General features: G+C 47.7%; 1 protein-coding gene across 2 annotated transcripts in view; it reads left to right on the top strand.

The window, feature by feature from the left end:
* The first annotated feature begins 751 nt into the window (after positions 1–751).
* Positions 752–18,382, top strand: part of TLL2 (tolloid like 2) — an 86,476-nt gene continuing 68,845 nt past the window's right edge. Inside the window, exon 1 of one of the 2 annotated variants that reach the window (XM_014879969.2) lies at positions 752–902. In XM_014879969.2, coding sequence (XP_014735455.2) covers positions 752–902 — 151 coding nt within the window. The remainder of the gene's footprint in view (positions 903–18,382) is intronic. The other variant, XM_088169031.1, reaches the window with a different exon arrangement.

Here is an 18,382-nt window from a genome sequence, read left to right as displayed (position 1 = left end):
ACCTCCATCACAAGCAAGCTGCCCTAAAAGGATGATGCTTTCCAGGGTGTTACTCCATGCTCTTCTGTTAGAGATGTCCAAGATATGGTACAGGCTCAGACAGCTACTAGATCAGATACCAAGGTGTAGATTTTGATGCAACTGAGCATCTTGCATGTGATTCATCTTCCTGATTTCCCAGGCTTTGCTGTATATGGATCATCCCAGAGCCCAAATTTCCAGCGAAACAGCCTAGTTGCCCCTGAAAACTACTGTGAAAAGCAGGTGAGGGGGACAAATGCACATCTTGATGTTTAGTCCCATCTTTCTTCATTTCTTCCACTCTTTAGTTTGGAGTGTTTTTTCCCCCATCGTTCTCCATCCACGGTCTAACAACTTCACTTACACACGGGTTTTAAGGCTGCGATGTGAAACGTTGATTCTCCCGGCGGCGGATCAGCTAATTCTCTTCGGCTGCCCCCGAAGTACCGACAGAGAGAAAATAATACTAAAGAACGGTAAATAGTAACTGATCGTGGTGTTACCGATTTCTAATGTTTAATGCATTTTCCGCTCGCCGTTGTGGCTCGGGCAGCCGAGCGCGGCGGGAGGCGGGGCGGGGGCGGGGCCGAGGCGCGGGCGCGGCCGTGATTGGCTGGCGGCGCCGTGAGTGGCAGCGGGGGCGCCCCCCGCGGCCCCGGGGCCGCCGCCGCCGCCGCGCAGTGCCCGCACCCCGGGCAGCCGCGCCGCCCGCTCCGCCCGCGCCGCCGCCATGGGCCGCGGGGCCGCCCCGCTCCGCCGCCTGCTGCTCTCGCTGCTCCTGCTGCCTGCCGCGGGGACGGGCGCACCCGGAGCCTCCTTAGCGCTGGGGGAACCGGAGACGGCGGAGGAGCTGATGGAGTACCGCGACCCTTGCAAAGCCGGTAGGGAAGCGGGCTGGCTGCAACTCTGGGAGAAGTTTGGAAGCGCGGCGGCGGTGGACAGGTGTCCCTGCGAGGCGCTCCTCGGTTCCGCGGGTCAGCCCGGCCGAGCCGTGTCCGGGCTCACCTGGCGGCGGGAGCTCCCCGGCCCGGCCGAGAGCTTCCCGAGCATCCCATCCCGCTGCCTTCCCATCCCGCTGCCTTCCCGACCCTGCGGCACCCGGCTGGCTTCCCCGGTGCCGGGGGGTTCTGCTGCCGCCAGCCTGCCCCCGCTGCCCGCCTTGCCCGTGGGCTGTGGCCCCGGCTGTGCGGGGCTTTTTTTGTGAATCGCCCCACGCTCCCGCACCGCTCCCCACCTGTCCCGCGCGAGATTCCCGTCTGCAAAGCCAAGGAAATGCCCGGCCGTGCTTGGCATTTTGGGGTCGGGGGTTCTCCCTTCTCGCCCCCGAGCATTTTGGCTTTTTCTGTGCATTTTCATAGCCTTTTGGCAGCTGTTCGAACTTGCCCCGAGCTGTGTCCGGCCCGAAGTTGCGGTGCGTGCCCCGGAGCGGCGGGAGCGCGGCGGGGCTCGCACACAGCCCGGGCCATCCAGGTACTCAGAGTGCCCGTGTGCAAGTTTCCACATCCTCTCCGGGAAGCCTCCAGCTGCTCCCTCCATCCCTTTCTTGGAGTTTTCATTCCCTTGTCAGACCGCACTCTGCTGGTTCTGAGCTCGTTGCTTTTTTTTCTGTTTGAGTTCTAAAGGAGCTGCTGGCATCCCTAGTGTTGCATTCCGTTAATTTAAAGAGAATATGGACCCAGATTTTCTCTTTGGAAAACTAGGAGGTACTCTTGATGTGAGCGTAACTCGTTTTGGTTCCAGCTATTGGAGAATGTTGTAGTCTTGTGAATTGCTTCTCTGCTGAGAAACTGGGGACTGATACCTTTTTAGTTGTGTTACCTTTACAGATAATTCTGTGTTAAGTCCTGTTTTCTTAAAACTGTAGGAGCTGGAAAAAGAAAGGTGTTTCTCTGTGTATGGTGTTCTTGGTCTCTGAGTTAGGGCTTTTACCCCCTGAATGTGCTCCTCGCAGTTACTCGGTGTCCCTTGGTGATAGCTTCTCATGTTATCAGCTCTCTCCTGCCTGCTTTTGCCGTACTTGCAGCCGTATCTGCTCACATTAGACGAGCTCTGTCAATATAATGTCTTGCAGAGCCTGGTACAGCAAGTTTAGCTGGCTTTCTATAGGCTGAGTGTGGTGGGTTTCCTTCCAAAATTCAGCTCAGTCCTCTCCAGAGAGTATTTTTTGCACAAAACATTGCCTTGATCAGCAAGTCATCTGTCATTTGATAGATAGTTTGGTGTATATGGAGGTTAATTCTTTGTAATGAATATGGGATCCAGCCAAACATGCTTTACTGTATTTGTGTCTGCTTCTAAATGGTAACAAATTGATCTCTCTAGTGAAACTGGTTGTTAGTGACACAGCTATGGTTTACACTTGGAGAGCTACAGGTACAGTGCTTCAGCCTTCCCATCTGAAAATGTATTAATTACCCTTGCTTTCTCCTCAAAATTATACCATCATCTCTCCTGCCTCACTTGCCCTTGTGACTGCTGGGTGCTGCTGTCAGATCAAGTACACGGAGGATGAGGAATGCTCCTTTAAGGACTACACAGAGAATATTTACTTTATTTGACTCCTCTACATCTAATAGGGAACCTGTGGCAGAGAAGGGGAAAAATTTCCATCCTTCCATTTGCCTGCCTTCATTGCAGGACCTTTTATTTTTTTTACTCCTGCAGTCCCCTCATTTCCCAAGTTCTCTCCCTTTCACTTCTGCATGCACACAGAAAAGACCCTGGGCTGTCAGGGACAGCCTCCCTTCATTTACATCAGTACCTCTTCTTGTGGTGGACAGAAAAACTTCGTGTGTGTTATTCCTGTTAATTCAATTCAGGCAAGATCAATCACAGAAATTAGCTTTATTTTCTGACTTCTCAGTGTTTGCCCTTTGTGCTTTTCCAATGTCTTCTTTCCAATAGAAGGAGAGGAGTGAACAAGATGTGTGGAGGTCACACAGGTGATTCCTTTTCCTCCCAGGAGCAGGCTGGTGTTTCTGGCAGTGCTGCCTCTGGTGGGGGCTGCCAGGCAGCCCAGCCCAGCACTGCTCTGGCTCCCCGACCTGAGGCTCCAGTGCTGCAGTTTGAGTTTGCCTCTCTCCCCAGTCTGCGTGTGTGGAGGACAGTACAGTGCCTTCTGCTTTGCTGCAGCCTCCTGCACTGCTGAGCAGCATTACCAGCTTTCTCAAGTTTCAGTCTTGTATTCTGTAGAAGAAAGAGACTCTGGTTCTTTCAGTGTCTCCTAACTGGTTGTATTTTCAGCCTCTCTGATCCAGTTTCTCTTCATGGGGCTGTGTCTACCTAAAGTGCAGAGCACTTAGAGAGTAGGACACTCCTTACATGCTGTGTACCTCTCTCAGTGTACTGAATAGTTCCAATTTTTGAAGTTAGCTCCAAGTCAAACCAAACAAGGCTTCTACCACAAGGACCTGTGTTAGACCCTGCCTTGTACTCACAGCCATCTTCTTCTTCCTGTCCTAGACCATCAGCACCTAGTAGAGCTAGGCAGGTGTTCTCTGCTGCAGACACCATCTCAAAGGGTTAGCTGAGCTAAGATTAATAAGTGATCTGTTTCTATTGGTGAAACAGGGTGAAGACAGCATTAATAGAGGTACCTCTCCAAGAGGGCCTGTCTGGGCTGTGGTCTAATGCCTTATGGAAAGTCTATCACACTCTGTTCCTGATGAACTGTAGCAGTGACAAGTCTTCTTAACTTCCTTAGGCCTGAGTTCCTCCACTTGTGGGACAGTGTCGGGATCTGTCAAGAAGCACGACTGGAGAGGGCAATGGCTGCAGACCTGCTGTGAAATGCTCAGGTGTCTGGTATGTTTTGCAAGGGGAAACAGGTGGTCTGTGGAAACACAGCTGGCACTATGAGACTTGTGGTGATGCTTCCATGGCCGCTGTAGGCACAGGTTCCTGTGGCTGCAGAGTGTATGCAGGCTCTTGCCCATTGTGAAGACAAGGTGCTGCTCCTCTTACATGATTTCCAAAGCTGTTAAAACGATGGTGCTTTACTTATTTCTTTTAATTATCTTCTTTTATTTTTTTCTAATTTCCTGTGGCTAATGGCTGTGGCCCAGAGGCTGTGATGGATTTAAATCTGGCAGGTTATGATGTGAAAGCTTGGCAGCTCCACACCCCTGCAGCTCATGCCCTGAGGTTGAGTGCAGACTGTTGATGGTGGTTCTGCTAGACTGGGAGTGAAAAGCCTGGCACTTGCTCTGCTCCTTTGCATTAGTGGAGGATGTAATAATCTCCTGCGGCAAGGCAGCAGGGACAGCACAGGGCAGTGGCTTCCTAAAGCACTGCAACCACTGAGCTACTGGTATCGACACATGTCCAGTTACCTGGGCTCAGGTGATGGGCCATAGCTCCTCTGCTGCTCAAGCTCTTAATTCCACCCATCCAGGATTTTCTTTTTCTAATGTGGCCGCTTTCCTGCCTTTTTATAAGGCAGAAAGAAAAAAGGAGCTTCCTGAATGGCTGATCAAGGGCAGCTGAGGCAGCACTGCACTGTAAGGTTGAGCTGTCAGGGAAGGTGGCAGCGCTGGCTCTGTGGGGTGGATTTTGCTGAGTGTTGTAGCAGTTCACTGGAGCTTTTCAAAGGGAATAGTACAAAGGTTCCTGCCTAGATCTCCTCTGTAATAGATGGGAAAATGTCATAAGCCTCACATGTGCTTTGGATGAATCTGCTGCTCAGAGGATCCAGTTGAGGACACCCAGGCCAGTGTGCAGGTCTGAGTGAGGCTGTATGACAGGCAGGCAGCAGGAGGAACCATGGATGCCTTCTAAAAAAACAGGCTTGTCCTTCTGAGACTCCTCAGACAAACTGGAACCAAAGGAATTAAATGGACTGTAATTTGTTCTGGTAGTTATTTGGGTGCAAGCTTGTACAAACTTTAATTTGAGGTGAAGAGCAGAATCTCTGAGGCTCAAAGTGACCTCTGGGGATAATATCATCCAGCTTATGTCAACAAGGGGAGGTGGGGGGTGTAAAGAGGAGGAAGAGCTGGGCACTGGATGTGTACAGGCTTGATTGATCCCTTCCTTCCAGCTCAAACCTGCCATGAGGCTCTTTTCCACTTGCCAGGTGGGGAGAAAAAGCTGCAGTTTGGTTTCATCGTCTTGATTCCCGGGTACTTTGGCTCCTAATGTGATACTTCCTGCCTTTTGTGAGCTGGAGGTGCAGTGCAATCGCCCATCTTCCAGGGAGGGGTCCCCTGAGGGTGTTTGTGTTGGAATCCTATTTCTCTCTGCCCTGGGAAGTTCATCCTGGTGTGACATGTCCTGCCAGGCAGGGCCAGCCTCCATGTGTGAGTCCCAGGCCAAGGGCAGAGTTTCTCTGTGCTGGTGTTTGCACTGGGGGATTGGCAGAGCTGCGTGCCCAGCCAGGTGCTCCTGAGGCACAGGGGGCTTGGGCTCCTGCTGCCTCTGTGCCTCCAGTCCTTCGGGGGGGTTTGTGGTGCTGAGGAGAGCTGGGCCAAGGAGGAGTTGCCTGTACCAGAGCTCTGCACTCAAGCTCAGCTTCTTTCCATGAGACTTTGATCTCTCCATTGGTTTTGCTCTGGGCTGTTGCTTGCAGTGCTCTGAGCAGGCAGAGCCTGGCCTGGGGAGGCTGCAAAACACATCGGGACTCTGGCAGGAAGGTAGCACCTAGAAATTGAATTAGTCCCCGTGGATTTTGTGGAGTTCTCAGGATATGAGCTCAAAAGGGGAAGAACTGAGGCAAGAGGTGTGAAGGGGCATTAACTGAGCAGCAATTCCATATCTCCTGTTTCTTTATCACTAGAAAAGTTATTAGAGAAGCTGTTGGACAATGATAGTTTATCTTTTCCTGGAAGCCAAAGCTTCTTCAAGTGTGGATGCTGCTTGTCCATCACAGGATACTGCTGTGCATCCTTGCTCCTGCTCTACCTGCTGATTTGATCCACTAATTTCTAAATGCCCCATGTATTTGGAATTTTCACAGCCAGTGCTGTCCTGAGAGCTGTCAGTTGTGCTTCATTTTTGTTCTGTTCCCCACAGCTCTTCCTCTATAAAGGCACAGTGCCTTTTGTTCTAGAGATTGCACCTTTCATTCGGCTGCGGTGCAAACTCTGAAGTCAGGTGCAGACATTTCTGTGGGTAGCTGAGGAATTTGCTATTAGGAAATGAAAGCCTCGAGGGGGTAATCAAATGAGAAAGGGGATAGAGCATCTGTAAGGTCTGGGTCATTTGAATGTGGATTGGGTTTTGAGTGGGATGTAGAAGCTGTTTTCTGGGTTGCAAGCATGGATCTATCATGTTAGCAGCACAACCAGAAAGCTCTTTACAGGCTGTGCCGTGGATCCAGTCCACTCACTTCTTGACAAGAGCTTTCCTGCAAATTTGCAAGTGGTCTTATTTAGTTTGGCAATGGTGGGAGCACTGGCAGAGTGTGTGGCCTTTGGGATTCCCTTGGGAATCACAGAATCCTGTGAAGAAATCTCATTTCCATCTTAGAGATTTTCTGTACAGCTTTGAAGCCTCTGGGCTTGTATGGAAAGTGGCAGTGCAGCTGTGCTGGAGGTCCCAGTCCAGTGGTGTGGGCTGTGAGTTGTGGAAGGGAGTGGGAGCCATAGGCTTACCCAGGGACAGTCAGTGCTGGCAGCTGGGTCCTGCTCTCCTGGCTTTGGGAGGTGTGTGGCCTTCCAGAACAGGAAGCTTTGCTCCTTTGCCACCGATGCTTATATTGGAGTGCTCTGAGAGAAGAGTCTGGGACATGACCCAGTCTGTGGAATCTTCAGTGCTGAGCTGATGGAAACTTTTATAGAGGAAGGAGAGAGCTCTCACTGGCAATCGTTCCCTTTGCATTTTTTTCCCTGGTACATTGCAGGAAGGGTTAAATACTCAAGGAGGAAATTGACTCTTTTTGGGTGGTCTGGGAAAGAATGAGAGACCAGACTGTTCAGTCTTTAATTTACCTGCTTTGGGGAGATGACAGCAGTTACAGAACGGAAAACAGGTGGGTGAAAACTACTGGAGTCACTCTTCAGTGATGCAGCTGTTTGCCATTGGGGAGGTGTTTTACAGCAAGGTAGAGCTGCAACAGAAGTTTCCTCCTCAAAGGAAAGGTTTAAGACGACTTTGATTATAATCCTAGCTGAGCACAAGCTAATGGCTCTGGCTTAAAGAAATACTAACCACCATCCCTTTTATTGCACCTGAGATTCCTCAGTAGGGAAGTCAATGGCCTGGGGAATTGGAGAGCAAAACCTTATGATCACTGCAGCTTGAGATCTGGGTCTGCAGTCCTTCCAGTGTTCATCTGCCTTCTTGGGATCTGACTAAATCATGCCTGATCTTTGGCACTTCTTAGGGTGTGTTGGATCTGCTTGGCCTGTAGGAGATGTAACCTCTGTGCTACACCTTGGGATTTAGCAACGGACAGGACAGAAAGATGGGTAAATTTAGGACAGAGGACTTTTTTTCCACCCCCCCAAAAAAAAAAAGCCTTCTAGGGTGGGGAAGAGGTGTTTGCAGCTGTCATGGATACTTCTCCAGAGCTTTTATTGAACTTCCTAGTCTGGGTGCAGTTCACAGGTGTCTATCCCTGACCATAGCCTGGACAGGTGAGATAAAGGAATGCTCTTGTTCTTCAGCTAATTTGTTGCATAAGATTGGTAAGTCACAGACTCTTAGAAAAAGGCATTAAGAAACTGTGCTTTAAGTCTTCCAGGATTTAAAAGTCCACAAAGCTTAGGATTATGGTTGGAGGCACTTTGCATATGTGTAATTACATTCTACCTTTGCAGCTGTGCTTGAAGATTTCATTCTCTTTCTGCTCTAACCTGTGTAGTGTGCCTTGCTAATGGTTAACACAAGAAGTTGCTACATTTAGTGGTAACCCTCCTCTTTCTTGCTGCTAAAACTGTGCCCGTGGGTGTCTCCCAGGTGAGTGGCCTCTTGCCCAGCTGTGTGGCTGTCAATACACACTGCAGCCTGCCTAGCTTCACACATTAGTCCTTGGAAATTGACAGTGCCCTGTGCCTGATACACTGATACATTCTGCTTTCCCTGATACTTTAATTTCCTTCCTTTTTCCCCTGGCATTTGCTGCAGAGACTTTTGTGCTCTCTGCCTGCTTCTCTCTGTGTTTCTTACAGATTCATTTCAGATGTTCCCCGGTCTCCCTTTGGCTGAAGCTCTCTCCAAACCCTGCCTGGAGAATTGCTCAGATCCTTCTCTGCTTCCAGCCTCAGGTGTTCTGCCTTCTCCCCCAGGCTTCTCCTGACATCTCCTCTCCTTCCTTGCTCACCCAGGAGCAGCCCTGGGTGAATCCCTCTGCTGTGCTGCACTTGATCAGTCAGCTTTGTTTGCTGTAAGAATTGGGCTGCTCTGCTCAGCTCCCCTTCCCTTTGAGAAACAGGAGGGAATGTAGGGCTGGCTGCTGGGACTCAAGGTGCAGAGCTGTCTGTGCTGGGGAGGTGACCATGGGGCTGGGGGGACACTGACCTGACAGGGCAGTCTGAATGCTGATTGGAAACAGGCAGGCTGGGCAGAAAGGAGGCACCTCTGCCACTGAATGACTGTGTTGTCCTGGATCATAAGTATTTCAGGTATTAAGCTGCAACAAAACCGCTTTCAACTCGTGCTGAAATGTGATTTCAGTACTCAGAAGAGATAGATGACTAAGCAGAAACTGGCTGTTGTTTTGATTCAGCTACTAGGACTTCGGGGTTTGTTTGGTTTTTGTTTTTTTCCTCCTTTGTTGCAGCTGAGCTTCCAGAAATGCTGATCTCCAAGCGTACTTTGATGTTCCCATTCTAGCACATCCTGAACAGGAAAGTTCCCTGTCAATAGAAACTGCTTGAATGTGCAAGAAAGGCCTTTATTAAAGAACTCTCAATAATTGATTGCCCCTTCTTGGCCAGTTTGCCTTAGCCTAGCTTGCAATGGAGAGAAATCTCTAACTGCATGTTGAGAAGGAAGCACTCAGGAAATCCTAGTAATTGGTAAATGCTGGTTTCTCAAGCCCGTGGTTTGGGTGGTACAAATAGCCAGAGACTCATGGAAATTCATGTCCTCTCAGGTCATTTTGTGTTCATGTAAATGTCAGCATTGTAGTAAAAAGCATCTCTTTAGTTATTCCATCCACAAACCCTGATGCTATTCCCAGAGCAAACCATACCACAGTGTTAAAAGACAGAAATTTAAGTCTGCTGAGTCTTTATCTCTTCCTTAGAGTTGCTGTTGGGATTACAGTTGGGTCCCTCTGCCTCCTAATTAGCAGAGACTGACTGATCCAGTACTGGATGGTGAGATTTACCTTTCTCCACTTGTCATGTCATCGTGGGTGTTGCCAGTCTCAGGCTCCTCCATCAACGTGACTGACCTTAGCATTGTCTGCAAACAGCACTGCCTAATCAGCAGCGCTTCCATTTGCTCAGAACTTGGCAAAATTGACTGGTTTGTTTGGCATTTTTGCATGCTGAGTTTCAGGTGGGACCTGCTGGGGGTTGTTCATTTCAAAGAGCAGGCTTTGAAAGAGGCAGATGTAATTACAAACTGTGCCCTTCTTCCCACTAACAGTGGCTGTACGTGACAGAAGGGTTTGTCCCAGCTCTAGGGACAGAATCTGCTGTGAAGGACTGTCCACACTGCTGTGTGTGTTGGCAGGATGTGTGTGATGAAGGTATTGGTTCAGTTAGGGCATTGGTTTTGCTTTGAAATTCCTCAGATATAAAAATCCTTAAACTCACTAGACTTGCAAAGTCAAAACTCACAGAAATGCCAGTGTTAGGTCTGCTTTGGAGCTTGTGGTGTAGTTCCTTGGGAATGAAGGCAGATGATGTAACATGGAACTCTGACTTGAACAGCTATCCCATGCAACAAATCTAACCTGAGACTGCATTAAATACGAGGAACAAAGGGGATTTCTGGCTGCACTATCCATATCTGTTGCAGAAATTGGGTAGTGGGTAGTAAACAAGGCAGCTGCTGCAGGAGAAGCTTGTCCAGCTGCATGGCAGAGGTGTTTGAGCTGTACTGGAGTCAGACTGAGAACATCCATTGGTAAATAATTCTTGCAGGCTGTGGGGGAACCCAATATAGTGACCTGCAAGTTCAGTGGCCTTGAAAAAAGATGGAACTCTTGCACCTGTGTTTCCCTCACCGAATACCTTGGATCCAAGTCGATCTAAGTGATCTACTCCCAAGCGATCCTTGGGTCACTTGTTTCAGTAGCTCAAACTACATGTGGGAAGGGAAGTGATAAAGCAGCAGGACTCTGTGCTTTTTTTGTGGGGCCTGCCAGGAGGGCTCCAGAATGTATCTGGCTTCAGATCTGTTTGATATTCCAGAGGTCTAATTCAGCCTTCTGTTATCACCAGATCTGGTACTCTGCCACTGCCCAGATGCTTCTTCGTTGGTTTCTTTGGCTTTTGTTTTTGTTTTTTGTTTTTTGTTTTTTTTTTTTTTTTGCTTGTGCATTTCCAGCAAAGGTAAGGAACAGAACTTTTATGTAAAAGTGAGTTTTGAGAAGTTTTGGCCACGGGGCCAAGAGCTGTCTATGTGATTTGCACACCATGATTTCTGGTGCAGTCTGTTTTCCATGGTTCTGTTGCAGTTACCCACATCAGGGACCCACACACCTTTTTGTTTTGGTACTGCTGACCCAAGCAGGCAGAGATGCTCTGGCTCTTGGGGCTGACCCTTTGTGGGGGCAGGGGTGGCCTGTCAGGCTGGTTTTGCCCTGGAAGAGGAGTCTGTTTTTTTGCTGTGCTGTTGATGGTGGAGGAGTGTTTTGCTCAGGACACTCTGAGCTGCAGCTGGCGCCTGTACCAAGCTGCTGATGTGCTGTGCAGTTGAGCGCTGTCTGGATTTAATCTCTAACCTTTGATTGTTCTTGAAAGCATGTTCTAGGGATTTCATTCCCACCCACACTGCTCCTGTGACCCTTCCATTTCCTGGGTGTCTAAGTGCAGAACAGAAAAGATTCATTAACCTGGTAAGTAACCTCTTTTTATGAGGGAAGTGATTTTCCGTCACGCTCTGTTAGATCCTATTGATTTCTGTTTTTCCCCTCGTTGGCCTCTTTTGCCATATATTCTCCTCTTTGTCATGCTTCGGTAGGAAGGTGATACGTGATATGCTGGTTTGGGTGGTTTTTTTGCTGTTTCCTGGGCAAAGAGCTGGGATCTCCTAAGGCCATTGCTCAAGTGCCCACGTCTGTGCCTTTTCTTGGAAAGCTTTGTTGTCAAGGCAAACTGCTGGCTGGTAATAGGATGTTGACCTGAGGAGTAAAACCTCCTGGCTGCCCTCTTTTGTTTGGATGTTGAAAAGAGCATCTTTTTCTCTCTTTGCCTGTTGTACAATCCCTCATCTCTTGGCAGAGGTGTGATGCATTTGCCATGGGGTTTGCAAGCATGCATGAAATGGAGACCTCAAGCCATCACGTGTGCCTGCTCTTTCTCTCCTCCTGGGCTGTGGCAGTGGCTGGATCCCGGTGCTTTTGTGAAATGAAAGGAGCTGCCAGGTTTGGGCTTGTCCCAGAGGCTTCTTGTTACAGAGATTGGTTGTGGCAAGTGTGCAGGGAAAAGGCATCTCCTTGGCTCTGAGTGGGAGGGCTTGGGGGTGTCCCCTGTTCCAGACGGGTGTCATTCCGTGCAAAATTCCACACAGGGAATGAGGAAAGTGTTTGTTTGCTTCCCAACCAGTTCCCCTCCTACTGTGCACATTTGTGTGTTTCTCCCTCTGGACAGCCATCTCTGTGCTGTTGCAGGTATTGCAGAGATAAAATACTACAAATATGCTAAATACAAGACAGCTTGCTTTTGAGAAGGCTGTTGTTGTTGTTTTCTGATGTACTTGATTTTTAGATGGAGCCTTTCTGTGATTCAAGGCAGATATTTCAGTAACTGGAGAAACAGTTTTCTTTCCAAAAGTATGTTTTCATCTTTTGTGTTAATTTCTCAACTTCCATACTTCTTGCTAAATTCATCTTCTTTATGTATAAATGTTCTATCTGGTCCTGTGTTGAACTGTTGCAACTGAAGCATCAAAGGCTTAAGGTTGAAGGGTGTATTGTTGTTTTTCTTAGAGTTTTGTGTTATTACAGGACAGTGCATTCTGAAGCCATGGTTGGTTTTTGCATTAATTGGTCCTAGTGGTTGGTCCTAGTGCTGCTCACGTTCAGCTGATCACAGTGATCAGCTTTGCCCAAATAGAGGAATAGAGCTCTGTGTGGCAAGGATTGTCATCTAGATTGTCCTAAAGAAAGGTGCATGAAGAATAGATCCCATTTATTTATGACTCTTAGGCTGTGCTTTCCCTGAAGCAGGCAATTAAACGCCAGGGCTCAGAGGAGGGGTGTGAGCTGTGTTTGCAGACTGATCCATAGTGGTGCAGAGTGGAGAGATGTGCTCCCAGCTCTCAGCAAAGCAGGGCCTGACTGGGGCCAGGCTCTTGGAAACCTTGCTTTCATGGTTCACCATCGGTGATGAGAGAGAAATGGGGACACTGAATGGTGACCAGAATCCGATTTTTACTGAGCTCTACGGGTGCTTACATACCATTGGCAAGAAGGCTGGTAATATTTTACTCCAATCATCTAGTTAACCATCACATAGACAAACTTTACATTTCGACTTAGTAAAATCTTATTTCCCATTAGCCAGACTTGATTCAATCTTGGTGCAGTCAGAGCTCTGTTTGCTCTTGCCATGGTATCCTCGTTATCAGGCTGCATATGCTGATTAAATCTACAGTACTGTCAGTCTCATTTGCAGTACTCATATCTACAGTTCACTACATCATGTGAGGAAAGAGGAAGAAGGTAGCTGGAAGTTTTTATTGGGAAAGGGGGTGTATACTTTGGTGAGTTGAATATACTAGAAATCTGCTGAAGACCTTACTGGATCATAGTCGTGAGGAAAAAACCCAACAAACTAAAATGTCTTAAAATACCTTTGCTCAAACACTCTCAAGTTGTGTTCCTCTTATTGCTTTCAAGGCTTTGAACTTTGAGTCTGTGGTAGTTGGTTTTTGTTGTTTTTTTTTTTTTTTTTAAGTTTCTACATGTCCTTCATTAACCCCAAAGGCTCCTAACATGCCTTGAAAGGGGCACTGTAATCTGTACACGTTAATGCAAGTTGGAGTAGAGAGGTTGGAAGGTCTCAAACAGGGAAGGCTGGTAATGCTGCTGTCAGCAGAGGGTGACACCATCAAAGGAACAACTGGATGTGTTGTCCCTTGCCAAGGGAGGCTTGGCACTCTCTAAAACCCATTTTGGGATGGTGTGTTCTTGGTGAATGCAGGCCTGGAGCTTGGTGTCCTCTTTCTTCAGGACTGTTGTCAGAGGACACTTGCACAAGTGTCCTTTCAGTTGGTGTGCAGGCTCAAAGTTTTGTGTTCAGGGGTGTGCAGGTCTTCCTTCTGTGTGAGGAGTGGAGCTCTGCTGTGCTTTGCAGTGCTGCTGTGTGCTGCCAGCAGCTTCTGCTTCCTCAAGGGCTGCTCTGAGGATGCCACAGTCTTCTGAAGAGGGAGACTCTGGAATGAGCCATGTTCTGAATGGACTGGAAGTGAGGGACAGGGTTTTGCCTCTTTCCTCCTCTTTTTGCTGGCGTGGAGGCAGAGAGGGTGACAGATACAGGAGATGTTCTGTGCATCCTGGAGCTCTTGTTACTCATTGTCAAAAACTGCAGCAAACTCTGTTACGTTGTCACAAGCCAAGGTCTTGGCCTTGTCTCCATCCCCCTGCCTTGCCCTGAATTCTGCTAACATGCATGAATACAGAGTCCTGAAATTCAGGTTCATGGTTCCAAAGTTCATGGTCTTGAGAATAAACAAAAAACTATTGTGGTGGCTGAGAGCTGCATACCCCATTAACCCAGAATCATGAATATTTATCGTGATGGATTACAAAAGAACATAGAGACTATATTGTATTTCCTATAACTTTATTTCCATGGCATCTTTTCTTGGTGGGTCACTTTAATGTAAGCTTTGCTTATTTAGTTGCACACTTTAAGCCGATTAACTTTTTACTAATAAAATGTGTGTTGCCTCCCTTTGTCCCAGCTACCGTTTGTTTGTACCTACACTCCTGTGACAAAGAGTCCCAGAGAAATGCTTTAAGCTCTGGATAAATCCCACTGCTGGAGGCTTTGACCCAGCTGAATGTGTCTGAGCTGATTTCAGCCTTGCATTTTCCCTTTCCCTCTCTTGCTGCCTGCACATTGGACCCTCAGATCAAGGTCTTTGCCTCGAACACCTTTTCACTCTTGAAACCATTTGTGGTGCTCTGGGGCTGGCAGGAATTTTTTAGTCTGTTAGTGCTCTCTGAGCTGGGCTAGAATAAAACCGTAAGTGATGGGAATTGGGGTTTTCCAACCATGAAGACTGGTCTGTCTGTGGCTCTGCATCTTCAGTAGTTCCCCAGCTGGTGACCACAGTGTTCTTTCCTGCTTACAAAATTTGCCCTGTCATTAAGTGTCCAACACACTGCATGTTTTACTCTGACTTCTAAGAGAGACATCCTGCCATTTTGTTAAAGACCCTCTATAAAAATTATCCTTTTCACCAAGACAATTCAGACCAGAATTTTAAAGTTAGTTGGGAGCCAAAAGGCATGGATAAGCACTTGGAAAATACTTTCTAAAGGCCTTTTATTAATCTGTTCTTTTATATTTGGAGCTTTGCTAAAGCTAAAATGATCCCTTAGAAATGTACTGTTAATACTTAAGAATGACTGATCTACTTCAAAACAAACTCTGTAACCTGTTTTCATTGGGACAGCAGTAAATGCCAAAGGAGATGTAGAAAAGCAGGGTAAGACAGAGTGGTAAATCCATAAGGTCTCCCTGACTGCTGTAGACTCCACAGTCCCCTGTCCAGAGCTGGCTCATTGTCTTTAATGGTACTGGATAGCTTTGTCTTCCATCTGCTTTCTGTTTGAACCTGTGTAAGCTTTTAGCATCCATAGCCTGCTGGAATAAGAAGTGCCAGAGCTTAACTGCAGCATCCCTGTGCTCTTTTCTTACTCACCTGTGAGGGAGTCAGAGCATCTGGTGTCTCAGAGGTTTAGTTAGTGCCTACCTGTTTCCATTCTTGTTTCCTTTTACACCAAAGCTTCCCACATGTTGACTCTTGCCTTGGGGAGATTCAGAAGAACTCAGCTTTTTTTAATAGCAGAAAATGCTTGTTCTTTGCTGTTGAAGGAAAATTTCTTTCTTTAAGGAGTCTGAGGTCGCCCTGGCTATGAAGGAGGAGAGGAAACTTTGAGGGCAGTAGCAGGCAGCCATGCTCCACACCTTGTGGGAACTGCTCAGTGCTTCTCTGCAGCAGGTCAGACAAGCTTATAACTGGCTTTCAGCTGGTTTGAGATTCTACTTAGGAGCTAGGGATGACCCAGGAAGAGCAGTTTTAAGGAGCCATGGACAGGGGCACTTGTTAGCTTGTGAAAGTTCCCAACCTGTCCTCATTCTGTTGGCACGTGGAAAGCATGAAGTGGCAGTGCAGGTCCTTTGGGTAGCTCATGCTCAGTATTCCCTGCTGATGGCTGAAGCGTGTGTGTTTAGTGTAGTGCATTGGTTTCCCTCTTCAGGGGAATATTTTGGGGTTATTTATTGTTTCAGATCTGTGAAGTTCCTTGGGTTTTCTTCCCCAGACTTTCCCAATGGCTGCTTGCCCTCTGTGTAGGACTAGTGGAGCAGGTGAGGTTTCACTTGAGTCGCAGTAGATTTTCAGCATCACGTGTGTGGGTGTAAAAGGGTGTATTAGCAACAAGCCCAGAGAAATACACTGATGTGTTCCCCCTTTCCCTTGCTCTCTCACCCACTGTACCACACTTGTAATCTTTTCTGTGTGGTCAGACCGGGTAAGGAATCAAAGCCAAGCATGTGAAGCCATAGCAGCCATGGACATAATGGTTGCCCACCCAGTGGCACCCAGTTCTGTGTGACAGTTATGCCATGTCCTGTGGTAGGGACACTTCTGATGTTATGGAACACTGTGAGTTTAATGTGCTAACCAGCACATTAGTTGCTTTTTTTGAGGAATATGGTATGCTGGAAACTGAATTATGTTTTCTGAGCTTCCTTGAATATTCCTTTTCTCAACATCCTCAGACTTCTAGACCCTGGTAATACCCCTTCTTACCAGTGGATTTTCCTGCTTTCAGCTCTTCAGTGTCTGATGGTGAGGGAGCTCTACTCTCTTGTACCTAGGTACATAAAGATTGGATAAAGGTTTGCTTCTCAGAATACTGCAGGTCTGTGCAAAATCTGGAGGGGAATAAGAAGAGCACAACTTGAAAACTTCCATGTTAGGCCATGCTGCTTTATGGTGGTTTTTAATCTTGTGCAAGCTGTGTTCCATGCAGGGCAGCCCTGGCATTTGATGGGTGTTGATGTGGCTGCAGAGGGCTGACTGACAGAAGGGGGAGCAGATCTGCTGCTGCTGGGTTATTACAAGAGCTGAATAGATGGGAATGTTTTTTGAAGGGGGGCAGCCCTTTTGGAAAGTGCCTGCATTTTGCTTTCTGCTGATCCGGAGCTGACTCTGAGAGAGTGAGCCAAATCTCTGTCCTCATCCTTTGTGCTATTGATGGAAGGGAAAGGGGTTTGCTACTGCTTCCTCAGGCTCTCCTGCTGAGCTAATCCCCTGCCCATGGCATCTTCTGGAGGAGCAGGAGGGGTTGAAAACCAGCAGCCACTGGAGCAAACACCTGAGCACCATCTCTTCTTTCTAACCCAGGAAAACTATCCTGCAGTAAATGAGCCACTCTCTATTTTGGTGCCTTTTTTTTTTTTTTTTCCAGCAGGGCTGGTGGTCCTGCCTGCTGCTAATGCTCAAGGGTTGCTCATGATAAGACCTGGCTTAAAGCTGTGGGACAGGAATTAGATTCTATTTTGCAGTTTTTTGGGTTAGAATTTTCCCTGACTAGTCTCCCTTTGGCTGGGAAGTGTTTTTAGAGCCTGAGCCAAAAAAATACTTCGTTGTCTCAGGGCAAGGCTAGCCCTGAGACCACACTGGCACTGCTAAATCCTGGCAGCTGCCTCATGGCAGCTCTGGTCCCTCTTGCCTTTTCTCCCTGCTTTTGTCAAGCTGCAGTCTCACACTTCAAAGCCAGACACACTTCTGACACAAGACTTTGCTATCCAGAGGGCACAAACAGCTTGTCAGGGGAAGAACTTGTCTGTGTAATGATATTTTATTAAAGCTGAGAAATGCCAAAATTGAAGTTTGCTTTGATACCTCCAGCCCTACCCTGCTGACGTGTTGTGCCAGTTGCTAATCCAGTGATAGCCTGGCAGTGCTTCAGGAACAGAGCCAGCAGTGGGGCAGGGGGCACTGATTTGGACAGAGATCCTTTCTCTTCTCTTGCAGAGCCAGGGAGGTACACACAGAGCAAGGATGAAAAAAGATCCTTGCTAGCCTTGTGCTTTACTGAGTGTTTGGCATAGGAGCATATGGATCACTTGCAAAAGTGCCAAGTACTTGCTGTCACAAAATGGGGAGCAGAGCTTTGACAAAGACTAGGCTAATGCACAGGGTGCAATTGAGGTGTTTCAGAGGGAGATGGCCAGCAGAAACGCTTATGATTTATATTTATATGTTTGTATAGTTGAATACTTACAATGTAAGCTTATGAATGTTTGTGAAGGCCGGGGATGAGTACCTCTGACTGATGCTTTGTACTCAGGACAGAGATGGAAAGCAAGGGGTGGGCATACTGAGACAGAAGTCCATCCACTGCCTAAGGGTCCAACAAGTGCTCTCTGACCCAGTCACATCCACTGATGTTGCAGTCATGGCCAATTTATTCCAATTTAAAGCTGGGCTGCTGTTGAGGAACATGGTCTTCTCTCTTGTCCTTCTCCCAGTATCAGTGAGTTGTAGGAACTGAGCACAAAGAGGGACTGATCTGGTTTTTACTCAGAACCAAAAGGTTTTTTACTTTCTAGTCCTCTGAATGCTTGTGGTAGCACAGGAAAGGCCATAGGAACAAGTGACTGGAAAGGAAGATGGGACGTAAAGAGAGAAACCCAGGTGCCTCTGGGAGAGTAAATGAACAATTCTGCAAGCTGCATACCATCTACAGTTGATGGTATTTCTGTTGTGCATGTGCTTGTCTCATCTTGCTTGCTTGTTTGGAGAGTCATGGCTGTAATTAACCTTCCCTGAGAAGCCCTACAGTTTCCATGAACCTGTAGGTGATTTCATGTGTTGACAATCAGATGTGACTGGAAAGCACTCGGGGTGAGTTGGCAGTTAATGGGGGTGTGAAAGTTAAGTGATATTTGCATATGCATGAAACATAAGCCTTGTTGAATATCATCTTCTGCTGGATGCCTGAGGGAGCAGAGCTCAGTTCTGGCCTTGTCTGGGAGGTGAAATTGCTGAACACTGTATTTCT

The sequence above is a fragment of the Sturnus vulgaris genome, chromosome 8, assembly GCF_052056855.1.
Source record: "Sturnus vulgaris isolate bStuVul1 chromosome 8, bStuVul1.hap1, whole genome shotgun sequence".
NCBI classification, from domain to species: Eukaryota; Metazoa; Chordata; class Aves; order Passeriformes; family Sturnidae; genus Sturnus; species Sturnus vulgaris.
This window is presented reverse-complemented; position numbering and strand designations above follow the sequence as displayed.